General features: G+C 52.4%; 1 protein-coding gene across 1 annotated transcript; it reads left to right on the top strand.

The window, feature by feature from the left end:
* Positions 1 to 792: 792 nt before the first annotated feature.
* NCSTN (nicastrin) lies at positions 793 to 21846 on the top strand. The gene is made up of 11 exons (XM_032093677.1): positions 793 to 964; positions 2161 to 2265; positions 5566 to 5689; positions 6505 to 6623; positions 7765 to 7910; positions 10758 to 10908; positions 14105 to 14214; positions 15261 to 15413; positions 18461 to 18565; positions 20026 to 20103; positions 21648 to 21846. The coding sequence occupies exons 1-11, from the start codon at positions 826 to 828 to the stop codon at positions 21819 to 21821; spliced, it is 1404 nt and encodes a 467-aa protein (XP_031949568.1). The 5' UTR covers positions 793 to 825; the 3' UTR covers positions 21822 to 21846.
* The last annotated feature ends 308 nt before the right edge of the window (positions 21847 to 22154 follow it).

Genomic DNA, 22154 nt, shown 5'->3' on the forward strand with positions numbered 1-22154 from the left:
CGGGCACCTCCAGGGATCCCCCGGACACCTCCAGGGATCCCCCGGGCACCTCCAGGGATCCCTCGGACACCTCCAGGGATCCCTCGGACACGTCCAGGGATCCCCCGGGCACCTCCAGGGATCCCCCGGACACCTCCAGGGATCCCTCGGGCACCTCCAGGGATCCCTCGGGCACCTCCAGGGATCCCTCGGACACCTCCAGGGATCCCTCGGGCACCTCCAGGGATCCCTCGGACACCTCCAGGGATCCCTCGGACACCTCCAGGGATGGCCACTCCAAGCCTCCCTGGGCAGCCCCTCCCAAGGCCTGGCCGCCCTTTCCAGGAGGGATTTTCCCAAATATCCACCCTGAGCCTCCCCTGGCACAGCTCGAGGCTGTTCCCTCTTGTGCTGGCCCCGTTCCCTGCGATCAGATCCCAAATCCCCCCTGGAAGAGCCCCAAATTCCCCCTGGATCCCGCTTTTCTCTGGCAGAGCCCCCCCCCCCCTCCCTCAGGACTCTCCATCGCCGCTGCTCCCTCATTGATGAGGGAACGGAACCTTCCCGCCGTATTTTCCGGGCCAGTCCCCTCCCGCGCCGCATCCCCAGCTCCTCCACGCCCTCAATCCCGCTCTTCCCGATTTTCCCTCTTTTCCCGTTATCCCGGTACCTTTCACCCGCGCGGATTTGGTCTCGAATTTGGTCAACATCGCCCCGCGCTCGGCCCGGCCTCGGCCCGGAACCTCCACGTCAGCGCCGCGGAGCCGCCCCGGAAGCAGCACCGGAGGTTGTGCGCGCTGACGTCATTTCCGCTTCCGCCGCCTTTGCGGAAGTGGCCCCGGGAAGATGGCGGCGGCGGGAGCGGCGCCGGGCCCGGCGGCGCTGAGGGAGGCGGGAGCGGCCGGGAAGGGCCGGGATTCCTTGGGAATGCTCTGGAATTCCTTGGGAATGCTCCGAGCGCTGCTCCTGGCCGCGCTGGCGGCGGGTGAGGCCTGAGCGAGGGGGGGAAGGGGGATTTGGGGGGGGTCCTGATGGGTGCGGAGGGGTCGTGTCCCCACCCCCCGCCCTTTTGGGGTCCCCTTTAGGTCCTTGGGGTGCCTCCCTGAGCTTCTTCCTGTCCCTCCCACCCCATTCCCAACTTTTGGAAGGTGTGGGGTGTCAAAAAAACCTGGGAAGGCGCTTCCTTTCCCTTGCGGGCTCAAGAACCGGGAGGAGTTTTCCTTCCTTCCCCTCTCCCAACTTTTCCAGCCGTGAGGTAAAAATCCAAGCGGGAAGCGCCGTCTTTGCCTCCGGCGCTTCAAAAGCGCCCGGAGCTTCCCTCTGCCGAGTGTGAGACCGTTTGGAAGCCCAAAAAAACCCGGGAAGCGGTTTTTTCCCGCTTTTCCTCGGGGTTATTCCCGAGTTTTGGATCCCGGTGCCGATCTCGGTGCCGATCCCGATCCCAATCCCGGTGCCGATCCCGATCCCGATCCCGGTCCCGGTGCCGGTCCCAATCCCGGTGCCGATCCCGATCCCGGTGCCGATCCCAATCCCGGTGCCGATCCCGATCCCAATCCCGGTGCCGATCCCGGTGCTGATCCCGATCCCGGTGCCGATCCCAATCCCGGTGCCGATCCCGATCCCGGTCCCGGTGCCGATCCCGATCCCGGTCCCGGTGCTGATCCCGGTGCCGATCCCGATCCCGGTCCCGGTGCCGATCCCAATCCCGATCCCGGTGCCGATCCCGATCCCGATCCCGGTCCCGGTGCTGATCCCGGTGCCGATCCCAATCCCAATCCCGGTGCCGATCCCGATCCCGGTGCCGATCCCGATCCCGGTGCCGATCCCGGTGCCGATCCCGATCCCGATCCCGGTCCCGGTGCCGATCCCAATCCCGATCCCGGTGCCGATCCCAATCCCGGTGCCGATCCCGATCCCGGTGCCGATCCCGATCTCAATCCCGATCCCGGTGCCGATCCCGGTGCCGATCCCGATCCCGGTCCCGGTGCTGATCCCGGTGCCGATCCCAATCCCGATCCCGGTGCCGATCCCGATCCCAATCCCGATCTCAATCCCGATCCCAATCCCGATCCCGGTGCCGATCCCAATCCCGGTGCCGATCCCGATCCCGGTGCCGATCCCGATCTCAATCCCGATCTCAATCCCGATCCTGATCCCGATCCCGGTGCGTGCCCCCCTCAGGCTCGTGCTCCGGGAATTCCGTGGAGAGGAAGATTTACATCCCGCTGAACCGGACGGCGCCCTGCGTGCGGCTCCTCAACGCCACGCACCAGATCGGCTGCCAGTGTGAGCGAATCCCGGGAATCCCGGGAATCCCTGGAATTCCGGGGGGGTTCGGGAGCCTCCGGGTGCTCCCGGGAGAGCCGTGGGGTGTTCGGGATGGGGAGGTGTCGGGAAAGGTGGGAATGGTGTGGAATTCCAAGCCCGGATCCATGGGGTTGTGGTTTGTTGGGATTGGGGAATGTCGGGAATGAGGGGGGATTGGGGGTGTCCCAAAATTCCGGCTTGATCCCGGGAATGTCGGGAATGAGGGGGGGTTTGGGGTGTCCCAAAATCCCGGCTTGATCCCGGGAATGTCAGGTTCGTTCGCTGGGAGCCTTTCCCAGATTCCCCCTGGGGGAATTCCGGGAATTCATCCCGAAAATCCCTCTGGAACAGCTCCAGGCATTCCCAAAAATCCCTCTGGAATGGCTCCGGGGGAAAATTCCTGGAATCCATCCCGAAAATTCTTCTGGGTTGGGAATTCTGAGGGGCCAAATCCCACATTTCCATCCCTCAGCTGCTCCCTCCATCCCTCAGCTTTTCCATGGAGTTTTGGGAATTCTGAGGGGCCAAATTCCACATTTCCATCCCTCAGCTTTTCCATGGAGTTTTGGGAATTCTGAGGGGCCAAATCCCACATTTCCATCCCCCAGCCCCTCCCTCCATTCCTCATCCCCCATCCCAGCTTTTCCATGGAATTCTGAGGGGCCAAATCCCACATTTCCATCCCTCAGCTTTTCTATGGAGTTTTGGGAATTCTGAGGGGCCAAATCCCACATTTCCATTCCCCAGCCCCTCCCCCAGTCCCTCAGCTTTTCCATGGAATTTTGGGAATTCTGAGGGGCCAAATCCCCCATTTCCATCCCTCAGCTTTTCCATGGAATTTTGGGACTTCTGAGGGGCCAAATCCCCCATTTCCATCCCTCAGCTTTTCCATGGAATTTTGGGACTTCTGAGGGGCCAAATCCCCCATTTCCATCCCTCAGCTTTTCCATGGAATTTTGGGACTTCTGAGGGGCCAAATCCCACATTTCCATCCCTCAGCTTTTCCCTCAATCCCTCAGTTTTTCCATGGAATTCTGAGGGGCCAAATCCCACATTTCCACCCCCCCAGCCCCTCCCTCCATCCCTCATCCCCCATCCCAGCTTTTCCATGGAATTCTGAGGGGCCAAATCCCCCATTTCCATCCCTCAGCTTTTCCATGGAATTCTGAGGGGCCAAATCCCACATTTCCATCCCTCAGCTTCTCCATGGAATTCTGAGGGGCCAAATCCCACATTTCCACTCCCCCAGCCCTTCCCTCCATCCCTCATCCCCCATCCCAGCTTTTCCATGGAATTCTGAGGGGCCAAATCCCACATTTCCATTCCCCAGCCCCTCCCCCAGTCCCTCAGCTTTTCCATGGAATTTTGGGAATTCTGAGGGGCCGAATCCCCCATTTCCATCCCTCAGCTTTTCCATGGAATTTTAGGACTTCTGAGGGGCCGAATCCCCCATTTCCATCCCTCAGCTTTTCCATGGAATTCTGAGGGGCCAAATCCCACATTTCCATCCCTCAGCTTTTCCATGGAATTTTGGGACTTCTGAGGGGCCAAATCCCCCATTTCCATCCCTCAGCTTTTCCCTCAATCCCTCAGTTTTTCCATGGAATTCTGAGGGGCCAAATCCCCCGTTTCCACCCCCCCAGCCCCTCCCTCCATCCCTCATCCCCCATCCCAGCTTTTCCATGGAATTCTGAGGGGCCAAATCCCACATTTCCATCCCTCAGCTTTTCCATGGAATTCTGAGGGGCCAAATCCCCCATTTCCATCCCTCAGCTTTTCCATGGAATTCTGAGGGGCCAAATCCCACATTTCCACCCCCCCAGCCCTTCCCTCCATCCCTCATCCCCCATCCCAGCTTTTCCATGGAATTCTGAGGGGCCAAATCCCACATTTCCATTCCCCAGCCCCTCCCCCAGTCCCTCAGCTTTTCCATGGAATTTTGGGAATTCTGAGGGGCCGAATCCCCCATTTCCATCCCTCAGCTTTTCCATGGAATTCTGAGGGGCCAAATCCCACATTTCCATCCCTCAGCTTTTCCATGGAATTTTGGGACTTCTGAGGGGCCAAATCCCACATTTCCATCCCTCAGCTTTTCCCTCAATCCCTCAGTTTTTCCATGGAATTCTGAGGGGCCAAATCCCCCGTTTCCACCCCCCCAGCCCCTCCCTCCATCCCTCATCCCCCATCCCAGCTTTTCCATGGAATTCTGAGGGGCCAAATCCCACATTTCCATCCCTCAGCTTTTCCATGGAATTCTGAGGGGCCAAATCCCACATTTCCATCCCTCAGCTTCTCCATGGAATTCTGAGGGGCCAAATCCCACATTTCCACCCCCCCAGCCCCTCCCTCCATCCCTCATCCCCCATCCCAGCTTTTCCATGGAATTCTGAGGGGCCAAATCCCACATTTCCATCCCTCAGCTTCTCCATGGAATTCTGAGGGGCCAAATCCCACATTTCCACCCCCCCAGCCCTTCCCTCCATCCCTCATCCCCCATCCCAGCTTTTCCATGGAATTCTGAGGGGCCAAATCCCACATTTCCATTCCCCAGCCCCTCCCCCAGTCCCTCAGCTTTTCCATGGAATTTTGGGAATTCTGAGGGGCCGAATCCCCCATTTCCATCCCTCAGCTTTTCCATGGAATTTTGGGACTTCTGAGGGGCCAAATCCCCCATTTCCATCCCTCAGCTTTTCCATGGAATTCTGAGGGGCCAAATCCCCCATTTCCATCCCTCAGCTTTTCCATGGAATTTTGGGACTTCTGAGGGGCCAAATCCCACATTTCCATCCCTCAGCTTTTCCCTCAATCCCTCAGTTTTTCCATGGAATTCTGAGGGGCCAAATCTCCCGTTTCCACCCCCCCAGCTCTTCCCTCCATCCCTCATCCCCCATCCCAGCTTTTCCATGGAATTCTGAGGGGCCAAATCCCACATTTCCATTCCCCAGCCCCTCCCCCAGTCCCTCAGCTTTTCCATGGAATTTTGGGAATTCTGAGGGGCCGAATCCCCCATTTCCATCCCTCAGCTTTTCCATGGAATTCTGAGGGGCCAAATCCCACATTTCCATCCCTCAGCTTTTCCATGGAATTTTGGGACTTCTGAGGGGCCAAATCCCCCATTTCCATCCCTCAGCTTTTCCCTCAATCCCTCAGTTTTTCCATGGAATTCTGAGGGGCCAAATCCCCCGTTTCCACCCCCCCAGCCCCTCCCTCCATCCCTCATCCCCCATCCCACCTTTTCCATGGAATTCTGGCGGGATGATCCCGCTCTCTCCCCCTCAGCCTCGCTCAGCGGCGACACGGGCGTGATCCACGTGGTGGAGAATGCCACGGACCTGGACTGGGCCCTTTCCACAGGGCCCCACCCCCCCTACATGATCCTGCTGGACGGGAAACTCTTCTCCAGGTCAGTTTTTGGCATCAAAACCCCCAAAATCCCCACAGAAAATCCCATTTTCCCTGTCCCCCAAATCCCTGGCTTGGAGAATTCCTGCTTCTCCCGGGGTTTCGTGGATTTAGTCCCGCCTAAATTTGGGTTTTTCCCTTCTTTTTTTTTTTTCTGTGGGATTGGCTCTGTGGTCGCTGCCAAATCTGTGGAATGTTGAGCTGTGATTTTAGAAAAGAGGGAAGAATCAATCCCAGGGTGGACTGAGGGCTCCTTTCCCTGGGAAAAGCGGGAAAGGCGTGGCTGGAATTTTCTTCCTGCTGATTTTCCACAGTTTTAGGCCCTTCCCGCATAAAAATCCCAGGATTTTTCCTTCATTTCCTTGATTTATCCCTGAATTTCACCTTTTCCTGCATAAATCCCTGATTCCAGCCCTGTTTTCCCTTTTCCAGGGAGATTTTGATGCAGCTGAGGGGAAATTCCCAGATTCGCAGCCTGGAATTTCCTTCCTGTTGATTTTCCACCATTTTAGGCCCTTCCCACATAAAAACCCCGGGATTTTTCCTTCATTTCCTTGGTTTTTCCCTGGATTTCACCTTCCCCTGCATAAATCCCTGATTCCACCCTGGTTTTCCCTTCTCCAGGGAGATTTTGATGCGGCTGAAGGGAAATCCCCGGATTTGGGTCCTGGAATTTCCTTCCTGTTGATTTTCCAGCGTTTTGGGCCCTTCCCACATAAAAACCCCAGGATTTTTCCTTCATTTCCTTGGTTTTTCCCTGGATTTCTGTTCTTTAGGGATAAATCCCTGATTCCAGCCCGGTTTTCCCTTCTCCAGGGAGATTTTGATGCGGCTGAAGGGAAATCCCCGGATTTCCGGCCTGGCCGTGGCCGCTGTCTCGCCCGCCCCTTCCGGAGGATTTTCCCCGGGATTGAAGTGTCCCAACGATGGATTTGGTGAGGAAAAATTCCCAGTTCTTCCCTGCCTGGGAGCAGGAAAAGCAGGAAAAGGGCTGGGCTTGGGGGGGATAGTCCAAGGATTTCAGGGAAATGGGAATGGGAGGGAAATTGGAATCTCAAATTTGGGATCCGGCTTGGGAAAAAAGGCTGGAAAATTGGGAATGTTCAGCTTTGGAGTGACCTCCTTGGGAAGGGATTTTTCCCAAAGGATGCAGTGCCGGGAAAAGCGGGAATGGAGGGAAAGATGGGAATTTTAGGTGGGATTTTTGGGAGAAATCCTTCCCTGTGAGGGTCAGGGGGCCCTGGCCCAGGGAATTCCATGGATTCCTCATCCCAAATCCGTCTTGGATCCACCTGGGATGGTGGAAGCTGTCCCAGATTATCCTTAAGATCCCGTCCCATCCCGAAATTCTGGAATTCTTCCCTCCAGGCTCAGATTTTTCCCATTTTTTTCCCCATTTTTTCCCCATTTTTTCTCCATTTTTTTCTCCATTTTTTCTCCATTTTCCCCCATTTTTCTCCATTTTTGCACCGTTTTTCCCCATTTTTCCACATTTTTCCACATTTTTCTCCATTTTTTCTCCATTCTTCACCCTTTTTCTCCATTTTTGCACCATTTTCCCCCATTTTCCCCATTTTTCTCCATTTTTCTCCATTTTTTCTCCATTTTCTCAATTTTTTCACCATTTTTCTCCCTTTTTCCCTTTTTTCTCCATTTTTTCCCTTTTTTCTCCATTTTTTCCCCATTTTTCACCATTTTCCCTCATTTTTCCCCCATTTTTCTCCATTTTTTCCCCATTTTTCTCCTTTTTTCCCCTTTTTTCCACTTTTTTCTCCATTCTTTCTCCATTTTTCTCCATTTTTCCCCCATTTTCCCCCATTTTTCTCCATTTTTTCTCCGTTTTCCCCCATTTTCCCCCATTTTCCCCCATTTTTCCCCCATTTTTCCCCCTTTTTTCTCCCATTTTTTCTCCATTATTTCACAATTTTTCCCCCATTTTCCCCCATTTTCCCCCATTTCCCCCCCATTTTCCCCCCTTTTTTCACCATTTTTCTCCATTTTTGCGCCGTTGTTCCCCATTATCCCCCCATTTCTCCCCCATTTCCCCCGTTTTTCCCCACTTTCCCTCTTTTCCAGGCGTTTATTCCCAGGATTACGGCCCCCAGTTCTCGCACTGCAACGGCAGCGCCTGGAACCCCGCGGGCAGCGGCCTCTCCTACGAGGATTTCCCCTTCCCCATTTTCCTCCTGGAAGACGCCAACGAGACCCAAGTGATCAAAGAGGTGCCTGGAAAAGCGGGAATCGCTTCCCGCCGGGAATGGGCCGGGAATGGGAGGGAATGGGGCTGGGAATGGGAATGGGAATGGGAATGGGAGATGGGAATGGGAGATGGGAATGGGAATGGGAGCTGGGAATGGGGGCTGGGAATGGGAGGGAATGGGAGATGGGAATGGGGCGGGAATGGGAATGGGAATGGGAGCTGGGAATGGGAATGGGAATGAGGGCTGGGAATGGGGAGGGAATGGAGCTGGGAATGGGAATGGGAATGAGGGCTGGGAATGGGGAGGGAATGGAGCTGGGAATGGGAGCTGGGAATGGGGCGGGAATGGGGCGGGAATGGGAATGGGAATGGGAGCTGGGAATGGGAATGGGGGCTGGGAATGGGGAGGGAATGGAGCTGGGAATGGGGAGGGAATGGAGCTGGGAATGGGAGGGAATGGGGCGGGAATGGGAGGGAATGAGGAGGGAATGGGGCGGGAATGGGGCGGGAATGGGAGCAGGGAATGGGAGCTGGGAATGGGGCGGGAATGGAGCTGGGAATGGGAGGGAATGGGAGGGAATGGGAGCTGGGAATGGGAATGGGAATGGGGAGGGAATGGGGCGGGAATGGGGCGGGAATGGAGCTGGGAATGGGCCAGGAATGGGGCAGGAATGGGAATGGGAGCTGGGAATGGGGCGGGAATGGGAGCTGGGAATGGGGCGGGAATTTGGGGCTTTTGACTCGGGAATCTGCAAGAAAATGCCAAAAGATCGGTTAAAATCCGTTAAAAATCCCTAAAAATCCCTAAAAATCCGTAAAAATCCATAAAAAACCTGTACAAACTCATAAAAATCCATTAAAAATCTGTAAAAATGCATTAAAAATCAATAGAAATCCATTAATAGTCCATAAAAATCCATTAAAAATTGGATAAAAATCCATTAAAAATCCATTAAAAATTCATACAAATTCGTAAAAAAGCTGTACAAATCCAAAAAAATTCCAAAAACCCCACTAAAAATCCCAAAAAAATTACAAAAAACCTCACTAAAAATCGCCAAAAAATTACAAAAAACCCCAGTAAAAATCCAAAAAAACCCCACTAAAAATCCCCAAAAAATTCCAAGAAATCCCAAAAAAATTACAAAAACCCCACTAAAAATTCCAAAAAAATTCCAAAAAACCCCACTAAAAATCCCAAAAAACCCACTAAAAATCCCAAAAAAATTCCAAAAAAACCACTAAAAATCCCAAAAAAATTCCAGAAAACCCCACTAAAAATCCCCAAAAAAATCCAAAATACCCCACTAAAAATCCCCAAAAAAATTCCAAAAAACCCCAGTAAAAATCCAAAAAAAATTCCAAAAACCCCACTAAAAATTCCAAAAAAAACCCTAAAAACCCCCAAAAAATTCCAAAAAAACCCCACTGAAAATCCCAAAAAATTTCAAAAAAATCCCAAAAAAATTCCAAAAAACCCCACTAAAAATCCCCAAAAAATTCCAAGAAATCCCAAAAAAATTCCAAAAAACCTACTAAAAATCCCCAAAAATATCCAGAAAACCCCACTAAGAATCCCCAAAAAATTCCAAAAAAAACCATTAAAAATCCCAAAAAAATTCCAAAAAACCCCACTAAAAATTCCCAAAAAATTCCAAAACACCCCACTAAAGATCCCCAAAAAATTCCAGAAAATCCCCAAAAAATTCCAAAAAACCCCACTAAAAATCCCCAAAAAATTCCAAAAAATCCCCAAAAAATTCCAAAAAACCCCACTAAAAATCCCAAAAAAATTCCAAGAAATCCCAAAAAAATTCCAAAAAACCCACTAAAAATCCCCAAAAAATTCCAAAAAACCCACTAAAAACCCCCAAAAAATTCCAAAAAATCCACTAAAAATCCCCAAAAAATTCAAAAAAGTTCCTAAAAAATTCCAAAGAATCCCAAAAAAATTCCAAAAAACCCCACTAAAAATCAAAAAAAATTCCAAGAAATCCCAAAAAAATTCCAAAAAACCCACTAAAAATCCCCAAAAAATTCCAGAAAACCCACTAAAAACCCCCAAAAAATTCCAAAAAAACCCCACTAAAAATCCCAAAAAAAATCCAAAAAGAAGCATTAAAAATCCCAAAAAATCCCAAAAAAATTCTAAAAAACCCCACTAAAAATCCCAAAAAAATTCCAAGAAATCCCCAAAAAATTCCAAAAAAACCCACTAAAAATCCCCAAAAAATTCCAAAAAACCCACTAAAAACCCCCAAAAAATTCCAAAAAACCCACTAAAAACCCCCAAAAAATTCCAAAAAAACCCACTAAAAATCCCAAAAAAAATCCAAAAAGAAGCATTAAAAATCCCAAAAAATTCCAAAAAAACCCCACTAAAAATCCCAAAAAAATTCCAAGAAATCCCCAAAAAATTCCAAAAAAACCCACTAAAAATCCCAAAAAAATTCCAAAAAAAAACCATTAAAAACCCCCAAAAAATTCCAAAAAAACCCCACTAAAAATCCCCCAAAAAATTCCAAAAAAACCCCACTAAAAATCTGAAAAAAAATCCGAAAAGAAGCATTAAAAACCCCAAAAAAATTCTAAAAAACCCCACTAAAAATCCCAAAAAAAATTCCAAGAAATCCCCAAAAAATTCCAAAAAACCCCACTAAAAATCCCCAAAAAATTCCAAAAAAAAACCATTAAAAACCCCCAAAAAATTCCAAAAAAACCCCACTAAAAATCCCCAAAAAATTCCAAAAAATCCCCAAAAAATTCCAAAAAACCCCACTAAAAATCCCCCAGAAGCGCCGCCCCCCTGCAGCCTGCTTTCCTGTGGGATAAGCCCCGGCTCTGACCTTTTCCGTGGTTTTTTGCCCAGTGTTACCGCGCTCACAACGTCCCGCGCGAGGGCTCGGCGCCGCAGTTCCCGCTCTGCGCCATGCAGCTGCTGGCCCACATGCACGCGGCCGCCAGCACCGTCACCTGCATGAGGCGCAGCTCCCTGCAGAGCACCTTCAGCATCAACCCAGGTACGCTTCTCCCGCTTTTCCAGGGATTCCGGGAAAAAAATTCCCTCAGGAATTCGCTTCTTCCCCTGGTTTTTAGCGGATTTTGCTCAGCGGCGGCACCGAAAGTGCTCCTTTTTCCCCTCATTCCTGCTGTGATCCCAACTCCTGGAAGGTTGGTTTCACTTCCCAGAGATTCTGTGCACCTGGAGGATCCTGAATCCCATCAATTCCTCCCTTTTTTCCATCAAAATTCCCTCAGGAATTCGCTTTTTCCCCTGGTTTTTAGCGGATTTTGCTCAGCGGCGGCACCAAAAGTGTTCCTTTTTTCCCTCATTCCCGCTGTGATCCCAACTCCTGGAAGGTTGGTTTCACTTCCCAGAGATTCTGTGCACCTGGAGGATCCTGAATCCCATCAATTCTTGCCTTTTTTCCATCAAAATTCCCTCAGGAATTCGCTTTTTCCCCTGGTTTTTAGCGGATTTTGCTCAGCGGCGGCACCGAAAGTGCTCCTTTTTCCCCTCATTCCTGCTGTGATCCCAACTCCTGGAAGGTTGGTTTCACTTCCCAGAGATTCTGTGCACCTGGAGGATCCTGAATCCCATCAATTCCTCCCTTTTTTCCATAAAAATTCCCTCAGGAATTCGCTTTTTCCCCTGGTTTTTAGCGGATTTTGCTCAGCGGCGGCACCGAAAGTGCTCCTTTTTTGCCTCATTCCCGCTGTGATCCCAACTCCTGGAAGGTTGGTTTCACTTCCCAGAGATTCTGTGCACCTGGAGGATCCTGAATCCCATCAATTCTTGCCTTTTTTCCATCAAAATTCCCTCAGGAATTCGCTTTTTCCCCTGGTTTTTAGCGGATTTTGCTCAGCGGCGGCACCAAAAGTGCTCCTTTTTCCCCTCATTCCTGCTGTGATCCCAACTCCTGGAAGGTTGGTTTCACTTCCCAGAGATTCTGTGCACCTGGAGGATCCTGAATCCCATCAATTCCTCCCTTTTTTCCATAAAAATTCCCTCAGGAATTCGCTTTTTCCCCTGGTTTTTAGCGGATTTTGCTCAGCGGCGGCACCGAAAGTGCTCCTTTTTTGCCTCGTTCCCGCTGTGATCCCAACTCCTGGAAGGTTTGTTTCGCTTCCCAGAGATTCCTTGGGATCCCCTGCTGGATTCCAGCCTGAATCCCATCAATTTCTCCCTCTTTTCCATAAAAATTCCCTCAGAAATTTCATTTTTCCCCTCACGTGAAGCAGAATTTTGCTCAGCAGCGGCACCGAAAGTGCTCCTTTTTCCCCTCATTCCTGCTGTGATCCCAACTCCTGGAAGGTTGGTTTCACTTCCCAGAGATTCTGTGCACCTGGAGGATCCTGAATCCCATCAATTCCTCCCTTTTTTCCATAAAAATTCCCTCAGGAATTCGCTTCTTCCCCTGGTTTTTAGCGGATTTTGCTCAGCGGCGGCACCGAAAGTGCTCCTTTTTTGCCTCATTCCTGCTGTGATCCCAACTCCTGGAAGGTTGGTTTCACTTCCCAGAGATTCTGTGCACCTGGAGGATCCTGAATCCCATCAATTCTTGCCTTTTTTCCATCAAAATTCCCTCAGGAATTCGCTTTTTCCCCTGGTTTTTGGTGGATTTTGCTCAGCGGCGGCACCGAAAGTGCTCCTTTTTTGCCTCGTTCCCGCTGTGATCCCAACTCCTGGAAGGTTTGTTTCGCTTCCCAGAGATTCCTTGGGATCCCCTGCTGGATTCCAGCCTGAATCCCATCAATTCTTGCCTTTTTTCCATCAAAATTCCCTCAGGAATTCGCTTTTTCCCCTGGTTTTTGGTGGATTTTGCTCAGCGGCGGCACCAAAAGTGCTCCTTTTTTGCCTCGTTCCCGCTGTGATCCCAACTCCTGGAAGGTTTGTTTCGCTTCCCAGAGGTTCCTTGGGATCCCCTGCTGGATTCCAGCCTGAATCCCATCAATTTCTCCCTCTTTTCCATAAAAATTCCCTCAGAAATTTCATTTTTCCCCTCATGTGAAGCAGAATTTTGCTCAGCAGCGGCACCAAAAATGCTCCTTTTTTCCTCATTCCCACTGTGATCCCAACTCCTGGAAGGTTTGTTTCACTTCCCAGAGATTCTGTGCACCTGGAGGATCCTGAATCCCATCAATTCCTCCCTTTTTTCCATAAAAATTCGCTCAGGAATTCACTTTTTCCTCTCAAATGGAGCAAACTCTGCTCAGCAGCGGCACCAAAAATGCTCCTTTTTCCCTCATTCCCACTGTGATCCGAACTCCTGGAATGTTCTCCTTTCTTCCCAGAGATTCCTTGGGATCCCCTGCTGGATTCCAGCCTGAATCCCATCAATCCTTGCCTTTTTTCCATAAAAATTCCCTCAGGATTTCGCTTTTTCCCCTGGTTTTTAGCGGATTTTGCTCAGCGGCGGCACCGAAAGTGCTCCTTTTTTGCCTCGTTCCCGCTGTGATCCCAACTCCTGGAAGGTTTGTTTCGCTTCCCAGAGATTCCTTGGGATCCCCTGCTGGATTCCAGCCTGAATCCCATCAATTCTTGCCTTTTTTCCATCAAAATTCCCTCAGGAATTCGCTTTTTCCCCTGGTTTTTGGTGGATTTTGCTCAGCGGCGGCACCAAAAGTGCTCCTTTTTTGCCTCGTTCCCGCTGTGATCCCAACTCCTGGAAGGTTTGTTTCGCTTCCCAGAGGTTCCTTGGGATCCCCTGCTGGATTCCAGCCTGAATCCCATCAATTTTTCTCTTTTTTCCATCAAAATTCCCTCAGGAATTCACTTTTTCCCATTTTTTAGCAGAATTTGCTCAGCGGCAGCACCAAAAATGCTCCTTTTTTCCCTCATTCCTGCTGTGATTCCAGCTCCTGGAACGTTCTCCTCTTTTCCCAGAGATTCCTTGGGATCCCCTGCTGGATTCCAGCCTGAATCCCATCAATTCCTCCTTTTTTCCATAAAAATTCCCTCAGGAATTCACTTTTTCCCTTGTTTTTTAGCAGATTTTGCTGATTTTCCTCTCATTCCCGCTGCGATCCCAACTCCTGGAACATTCTCCTTTCTTCCCAGAGATCCCTTGGGATCCCCTGCTGCATTCCAGCCTGAATCCCATCAATTCCTCCCTCTTTCCCGTGGATTTCGGGCCGGAATTCCCAGCGGAATTCCCTTTCCTCCTTTTTCCTTGGAGCCCTCCTAGCCTCTGGAATGTTCCCCTCTGTTCCCAGAGATCGTCTGCGATCCCCTCCTGGATTACAACGTCTGGAGCTCCCTGCATCCCATCAATTCCTCGGGAAAGGTGGATCCCGGCCAGCAGCTGATCCTGGCGGCCACGCGGGTGCGTCCCCTCGGAAAATCCCGGGAAAATCCCGGGAAAAGCCCGGGAAAAGCCCAGGAAAACGGAATTGCTTTCCCTGAACAGAATTCCCGGGGTTTTGGCTGGGATCAGTGGGGAATTCCTGGGGTTTTTTGGGTGGGATTGGGGCTGGATTGGCATTCCTGGTGGTTCTGGGTGGGATCCCTGCCGAATTCCCAGGTTTTTGGGTGGGATCTGTGCAGAATTCCCAGGTTTTTGGGTGGGATCCCTGCCGAATTCCCAGGTTTTTGGGTGGGATCTGTGCAGAATTCCCAGGTTTCTGGGTGGGGTCAGGACTGGATTGGATTCCCGGTGGTTCTGGGTGGGATCCCTGCAGAATTCCCGAGGTTTTGGGTGGGATTGGGTCTGGAATTCCCAGGTTTTTGGGTGGGATTTGGGCTGGATTGGCATTCCTGGTGGTTCCGGGTAGGATCTGTGCAGAATTCCCAGGTTTCTGGGTGGGATCAGGACTGGATTGGATTCCTGGTGGTTCTGGGTGGGATCCCTGCCGAATTCCCGGGATTTCGGGTGGGATCCCTGCAGAATTCCCAGTTTCTGGGTGGGATCCGTGCAGAATTCCCGGGATTTCGGGTGGGATCTGTGCAGAATTTCCGGAGTTTTGGGTGGGATTGGGGCTGGATTGGCATTCCCGGTGGTTCTGGGTGGGATCCACACAGAATTCCCGGGATTTTGGGTGGGATCCGTGCTGAATTCCCAGTTTCTGGGTGGGATCCACACAGAATTCCCAGGTTTTTGGGTGGGATCCCTGCCGAATTCCCGGTTTTTGGGTGGGATCCCTGCTGAATTCCCAGTTTCTGGATGGGATCCGTGCAGAATTCCCGGGATTTTGGGTGGGATCCCTGCAGAACTCCCAGGTTTCTGGGTGGGATCCCTGCCGAATTCCCAGTTTTTGGGTGGGATCCCTGCCGAATTCCCAGTTTTTGGGAGAATTCCCCGTTCTTCCCTGCGTTCCGGCGCCATTCCCGGCGTTCCGGCGCCGCCGACCCCGGCTCTTCCCGCTTTTCCAGCTGGACAGCCACTCGTTTTTCTGGAACGTGGCTCCCGGCGCCGAGGCCTCCGTGGGCTCCTTCGTGGCGCTGCTGGCGGCGGCCGAGGCGCTGCAGGCGGCTCCGGGCTCCCGGCGGCTCCCCAGGAACGTCCTGTTCGCCTTCTTCCAGGGGGTGAGAGCCTCGCGAGCCTCGGGATCGGCCCCTGCATCCCTGGGATCGGCCCCTGCATCCCTGGGATCACCCCTGGATTACTGGGATCGGCCCCTGCATCCCTGGGATCGGCCCCTGGATTACTGGGATCCCACCCCTGGATCCCTGGGATCGGCCCCGGGATCCCTGGGATCGGCCCCTGCATCCCTGGGATCGGCCCCTGCATCACTGGGATCGCCCCTTGGATCCTTGGGATCGCCCTTGGATCACTGGGATCGCCCCTTGGATCACTGGGATGGGCCCCTGGATCCCTGGGATCACCCCCTGGATCCCTGGGATCCCCCCCCCTGGATCCCTGGGATCGCCCCCTGCATCCCTGGGATCACCCCCTGCATCCCTGGGATCGCCCCCTGCATCCCTGGGATCGCCCCCAGGATCACTGGGATCACCCCTTGGATCCCTGGGATCGCCCTTGGATCACTGGGATCGCCCCCTGGATCCCTGGGATCGCCCTTGGATCACTGGGATCGCCCCCTGCATCCCTGGGATCGCCCTTGGATCACTGGGATCGCCCCCTGGATCACTGGGATCCCACCCCTGGATCCCTGGGATCGGCCCCTGGATTACTGGGATCGGCCCCGGGATCACTGGGATCCCCCCTGCATCCCTGGGATCGCCCCTTGGATCCTTGGGATCGCCCCCTGCATCCCTGGGATCGGCCCCTGGATCCCTGGGATCGCCCTTGGATCACTGGGATCGCCCCCTGCATCCCTGGGATCACCCCCTGGATCCCTGGGATCGCCCCCTGCATCCCTGGGATCACCCCCTGCATCCCTGGGATCGCCCCCTGCATCCCTGGGATCGCCCCCAGGATCACTGGGATCACCCCTTGGATCCCTGGGATCGCCCTTGGATCACTGGGATCGCCCCCTGGATCACTGGGATCCCACCCCTGGATCCCTGGGATCGGCCCCTGGATTACTGGGATCGGCCCCGGGATCACTGGGATCCCCCCTGCATCCCTGGGATCGCCCCCTGGATCCCTGGGATCACCCCCTGCATCCCTGGGATCGCCTTTGGATCCCTGGGATCGGCCCCTGGATCACTGGGATTGCCATTGGATCCCTGGGATCGCCCCCTGGATCCCTGGGATCGCCCCCTGGATCACTGGGATTGCCCCCTGGATCACTGGGATTGCCATTGGATCACTGGGATCGCCCCCTGGATCCCTGGGATCGCCCCCTGGATCACTGGGATTGCCCTTGGATCCCTGGGATCGGCCCCTGCATCCCTGGGATCGCCCCCTGGATCCCTGGGATCGGCCCCTGGATTACTGGGATCCCCCCTTGGATCACTGGGATTGGCCCCTGGATCCCTGGGATCACCCCCTGCATCCCTGGGATCGCCCCCAGGATCACTGGGATCACCCCTTGGATCCCTGGGATCGCCCTTGGATCACTGGGATCGCCCCCTGGATCACTGGGATCCCACCCCTGGATCCCTGGGATCGGCCCCTGGATTACTGGGATCGGCCCCGGGATCACTGGGATCCCCCCTGCATCCCTGGGATCGCCCCTTGGATCCTTGGGATCGCCCCCTGGATCCCTGGGATCACCCCCTGGATCCCTGGGATCGCCCCCTGGATCCCTGGGATCGCCCCCTGCATCCCTGGGATCGCCCCCTGCATCCCTGGGATCGCCCTTGGATCCCTGGGATCACTCCCAGATCCCGGATCGGCCCTTGGGATCGGCTTTTCCCGGATTTTTGCCTGGGATTGGCTCCGGTTCCTTTTCTTTTCCTTCCTTTTCTTTCCCGTCTTTTCCATTTCTTTTCCTTCTTTTCTCTTCTCCTTTGTTTTCTCTCCTTTCCCTTTCTTCCATTGGATCCCTGGGATCGCTCCCAGATCCCGGATCAGCCCTTGGGATCGGTTTTTTTCCATGGTTTTGGCTGGGATCGCCTCTGGTTCCTTTTCTTTTCCTTCCCTTTCTTCCCTGTCTTTTCCATTTTTTTTCCTTCCTTTTTCTTCTCCCTTCTTCCCCTTTCTTTTCCTGCATCCCTGGGATCCCCCCCTGGATCCCTGGGATCACTCCCAGATCCCAGATCGGCCCTTGGGATCGGCTTTTCCCGGATTTCTGCCTGGGATTGACTCCAGTTTCATTTTTTTCTTTCCTTTTCCCTGTTTTTTCTTTTTTCTTTTCCTTTCATTCCCCTTCTTCTTTTTTTCCCCCTTTTTTTCTTTTTTCTCTTTTTTCCCCTCATTTTTCTCTTCATCTTCCTTCGTTTGCCTTGCCTTTCATTCCCTTTTTTCCCCTTTTTCCCCCTCTTTTTTTCCTTTTTTCCCCCCTTTTTTCCTTTTTCCCCTTTTTTCCTCTTTTCCCTCCTTTTTTTCTCCTTTGTTCTCCCTGTTTTCCCCCTTTTTCCCTTTTTCCCCCTTTTTTCCCTTTTTCCCTCCCTTTTTTTTCCTTTTTTCCCTTTTTTTCCCCTTTTCCCCTTTTTTCCCCCTTTTCCCCTTTTTTTCCCCATTTTTCCCATCTTCCCTTCCTTTTTTTTCCTTTTTTCCCCCTTTTTTCCCCTTTTCCCCTTTTTTCCCCTTCTCCCTCCCTTTTTTCTCCTTTTTTCCCCCTTTTTTCCCTTTTTCCTACCTTTTCCCTCTTTTCCCCCCCTTTCCCCCCTTCCCCCCCCTTTTTCCCTTTTTTCTGCTTTTTTCCCTCTTTTTTCCCCTTTTCCCCCCTTTTCCCCTTTTTCCCCTTTTTTTCCCCGTTTTTTTCCCATTTTCCCCCCTTTTTTCCCCTTTTCCCCCTTTTTCCCCTTTTTCCCCTTTTTCTCCTCTTTTTCCCCCTTTTTCCTCTTTTTTCTCTTTCCTTCCCTCTTTTCCCTTTTTCTCTTTTCCCTCTTTTTCCTCTCTTTCCCTTTAATTCCCTTTTTTTCCCCTTTTTCCCTTTCCTTTTTTCCCTTTTCTTCTGTTTTTTCCCTGTTTTTTCCTTCCTTTTTTTTTTCGTTTCTTTCCTTTCTTTCCCCCTCCTCTTTCCTCCTTTTTCCCACAATTCCGGGAATTTCCCCTTCTCCAGGAGACCTTCGATTACATCGGCAGCTCCCGGATGGTTTTTGACATGGAGCAGGAGAAATTCCCGCTGCGCCTGGAGAACATCGGAGCCTTCCTGGAGCTCGGCCAGGTGGGAAAACCCCGGGAAAACCTTGGGAAAACCCCGGGAAAAACCTCAGGAAAACCCCGGGAAAAACCTTGGGAAAACCTCAGGAAAACCCCGGGAAAAACCTCGGGAAAACTCCAGGAAAACCCCAGGAAAACCTTGGGAAAACCCCGGGAAAAACCTCAGGAAAACCCCAGGAAAACCTTGGGAAAATCCCGGGAAAACCTCGGGAGAACCCCAGGAAAACCTTGGGAAAACCTCGGGAAAACCCCAGGAAAACCTTGGGAAAACCCCGGGAAAAACCTTGGGAAAACCTCGGGAAAACCCCGGGAAAAACCTTGGGAAAACCCCGGGAAAAACCTCGGGAAAACCCCAGGAAAACCCCAGGAAAATCCTGGGAAAACCTCGGGAAAACCCCAGGAAAAACCTCAGGAAAACCTCGGGGAAACCCTGGGAAAACCCCGGGAAAAACCTCGGGAAAACCTCAGGAAAACCCCGGGAAAAACCTCGGGAAAACCCCAGGAAAACCCCAGGAAAATCCTGGGAAAACCCTGGGAAAAACCTCAGGAAAAACCTCAGGAAAACCCCAGGAAAACCTTGGGAAAACCCCGGGAAAACCTCGGGAGAACCCCAGGAAAACCTTGGGAAAACCCCGGGAAAAACCCGGGAAAAACCTCAGGAAAACCCCGGGAAAAACCTTGGGAAAACCCCGGGAAAACCCTGGGAAAAACCTCGGGAAAAACCCTGGGAAAACCCCGGGAAAAAGCTTGGGAAAACCTCGGGAAAACGTTCCCAGGGATCCGCCAGCCTGCGATTCCCACCCAGGGCCCCAGAATTCCCCAGAATTCCCACTCGGGGACTGATTTCTCCCTGGATTTCCAATCCCAGGGCTGATTTTTCCCGGGATTTCCCATCCTGGGGCTGATTTTTCCCGGAATTCCCATCCTGGGGCTGATTTTTCCCTGGATTTCCCATCCTGGAGCTGATTTTTCCCTGGAATTCCCATCCTGGAGCTGATTCTTTCCAGGATTTCCCATCCCAGCTTTGATTTTTCCCAGGATTTCCCATCCTGGAGCTGATTTTTCCCTGGATTTCCCATCCTGGGGCTGATTTTTCCCGGAATTCCCATCCTGGGGCTGATTTTTCCCAGGAATTCCCATCCTGGAGCTGATTTTTCCCTGGATTTCCAATCCCAGGGCTGATTTTTCCCTGGAATTCCCATCCCAGCTTTGATTTTTCCCCGGATTTCCCATCCTGGAGCTGATTTTTCCCGGAATTCCCATTCTGGGGCTGATTTTTCCCGGGATTTCCCATCCTGGGGCTGATTCTTCCTGGATTTCCCATCCCAGCTTTGATTTTTCCCTGGAATTCCCATCCTGGGGCTGATTTTTCCCGGGATTTCCCATCCTGGGGCTGATTTTTCCCTGGAATTCCCATCCTGGGGCTGATTTTTCCCGGATTTCCCCTCCCTCGGCGTTTTCCAGGTCTCCCTCCGGCAGGACTCCGTGCTCTGGATGCACACGGATCCCGTCTCCCGCCAGAACCGATCCGTGGACTCTCAGGTGACCTCCCCTTGGGAATCCCATCCCAAATCCCGGCCTGATCCCAAATTCCCTTTTCCAGGAATATTCCTGCCACAACTCCGGGATTTTTAACAGGATTTCACCTTTTCTGAGGGAATCCCACCCCAAAATTTCAGGATTTCCTGCAGGATTTCACCTTTTCCTGGGATTTTCCACCCCAAATTTCTGGGATTTCCCGCAGGATTTCACCTTTTCCAAGGGAATCCCACCCCAAACCCCCGGGCTGATCCCAAACTCCCTTTTCCAGGGATTTTCCAACCAAAACTCCAGGATTTTTAACAGGATTTCTCCCTTTCCAAGGGAATTTCATCCCAAAATTCCAGGATTTCCCGCAGGATTTCTCCTTTCCCAAGGGAATCCCATCCCAAAAACCCCGGGCTGATCCCAAATTCCCTTTTCCAGGCATTTCCCACCCAAAATTCCAGGATTTCCTGCAGGATTTCTCCTTTTCCAGGGATTTTCCATCCCAAAATTCCAGGATTTTTAACAGGATTTCACCTTTCCCCAGGGAATCCCACCCCAGACCTCCGGGCTGATCCCAAATTCCCTTTTCCAGGCATTTCCCACCCAAAACTCTGGGATTTTTAACAGGATTTCTCCTTTTCCAAGGGAATTTCATCCCAAACCTCCGGGATGATCTCGAATTCCCTTTTCCAGACATTTCCCACCCAAAACTCTGGGATTTCCCGCAGGATTTCACCTTTCCCAAGGGAATCTCTTCCTCTCCCAATTCCCACTGGAAAATCCCATCCCAAAATTCCAGGCTGATCCCGAATTCCCTTTTCCAGACATTTCCCACCCAAAATTCCAGGATTTTTACCAGGATTTCACCTTTCCCAAGGGAATTCCACCCCAGACCTCCGGGATGATCCCAAATTCCCTTTTCCAGACGTTTCCCACCCAAAATTCCAGGATTTCCCGCAGGATTTCTCCTTTCCCAAGGGAATCTCTTCCTCTCCCACTTCCCACTGGAAAATCCCATCCCAAAAACCCCGGGCTGATCCCAAATTCCCTTTTCCAGGCATTTTCCTACCCAAAACTTTGGGATTTTTAACAGGATTTCACCTTTTCCAAGGGATTTTCACCCCAAAATTCCGGGATGATCCCAAATTCCCTTTTCCAGACATTTCCCACCCAAAATTCCAGGATTTCCCGCAGGATTTCACCTTTCCCAAGGGAATCCCATCCCAGACCTCCAGGATGATCCCAAATTCCCTTTTCCAGGATTATTCCTGCCAAAACTCTGGGATTTCCTGCAGGATTTCACCTTTTCCAAGGGAATCCCATCCGCTCCCACTTCCCACTGGGATTCCCATCCCAAAATTCCAGGATGATCCCAAATTCCCTTTTCCAGGCATTTCCCACCCAAAATTCCAGGATTTCCCGTAGGATTTCTCCTTCCCCTGCAGCCTGGGCTGATCCCGGATCCCAGATCCCGGCTGATCCTGGATGCCGGCTGATCCCAGCGGATCCCGGCTGATCCCGGCAGATCCCGGCTGATCCCGGATTCCCGTTCCCTCCAGGTCCGGGATCTCCTGGCCGCTCTGGTGAACTCCAGCTCCGGCTCCGGCGTTTCCGTGCGAGAGCCGGGATTTTCCCAGCCCCTCCCCCCCTCGTCCTTCCAGCGCTTCCTGCGCTCGCGGCGCCTCCCGGGCGTGGTGCTGAGCGACCACCGGGCGGCCTTCCAGAACAAGTAACGGCCGGAGCGCCGGGAACGCCGGGAATGCCGGGAGGGACGGGAGGGACAGGAATGCTGCGACGGGTAAAAAAACGGGAATTCCGGGAGGGCTGGGAGTGCTGGGAATGCTGCGACAGGTGAAAAAACGGGAATTCCGGGAGGGCTGGGAATGCTGCGACGGGTAGGGTAAAAAAACGGGAATTCCGGGAGGGCTGGGAATGCTGGGAATTCTGGGACGGGTAAAAAAACGGGAATTCCGGGAGTTCTGGGAGTGCTGGGAATTCTGGGAATTCTGTAACAGGTAAAAAAAGGGGAATTCCGGGAGGGCTGGGAATTCTGTAGTGGGTGAAAA

This window comes from Corvus moneduloides, chromosome 29, assembly GCF_009650955.1.
Source record: "Corvus moneduloides isolate bCorMon1 chromosome 29, bCorMon1.pri, whole genome shotgun sequence".
Lineage (NCBI taxonomy): Eukaryota > Metazoa > Chordata > Aves > Passeriformes > Corvidae > Corvus > Corvus moneduloides.

Excerpts from the sequence above, each read along its gene's own strand:
- NCSTN (XM_032093677.1), top strand. The coding sequence starts at position 826 with ATGGCGGCGGCGGGAGCGGCGCCGGGCCCGGCGGCGCTGAGGGAGGCG. Across the intron at positions 10,909-14,104 it reads CACCTTCAGCATCAACCCAG|AGATCGTCTGCGATCCCCTC; the intron begins GTACGCTTCTCC and ends CTCTGTTCCCAG. Across the intron at positions 14,215-15,260 it reads TGATCCTGGCGGCCACGCGG|CTGGACAGCCACTCGTTTTT; the intron begins GTGCGTCCCCTC and ends CCGCTTTTCCAG.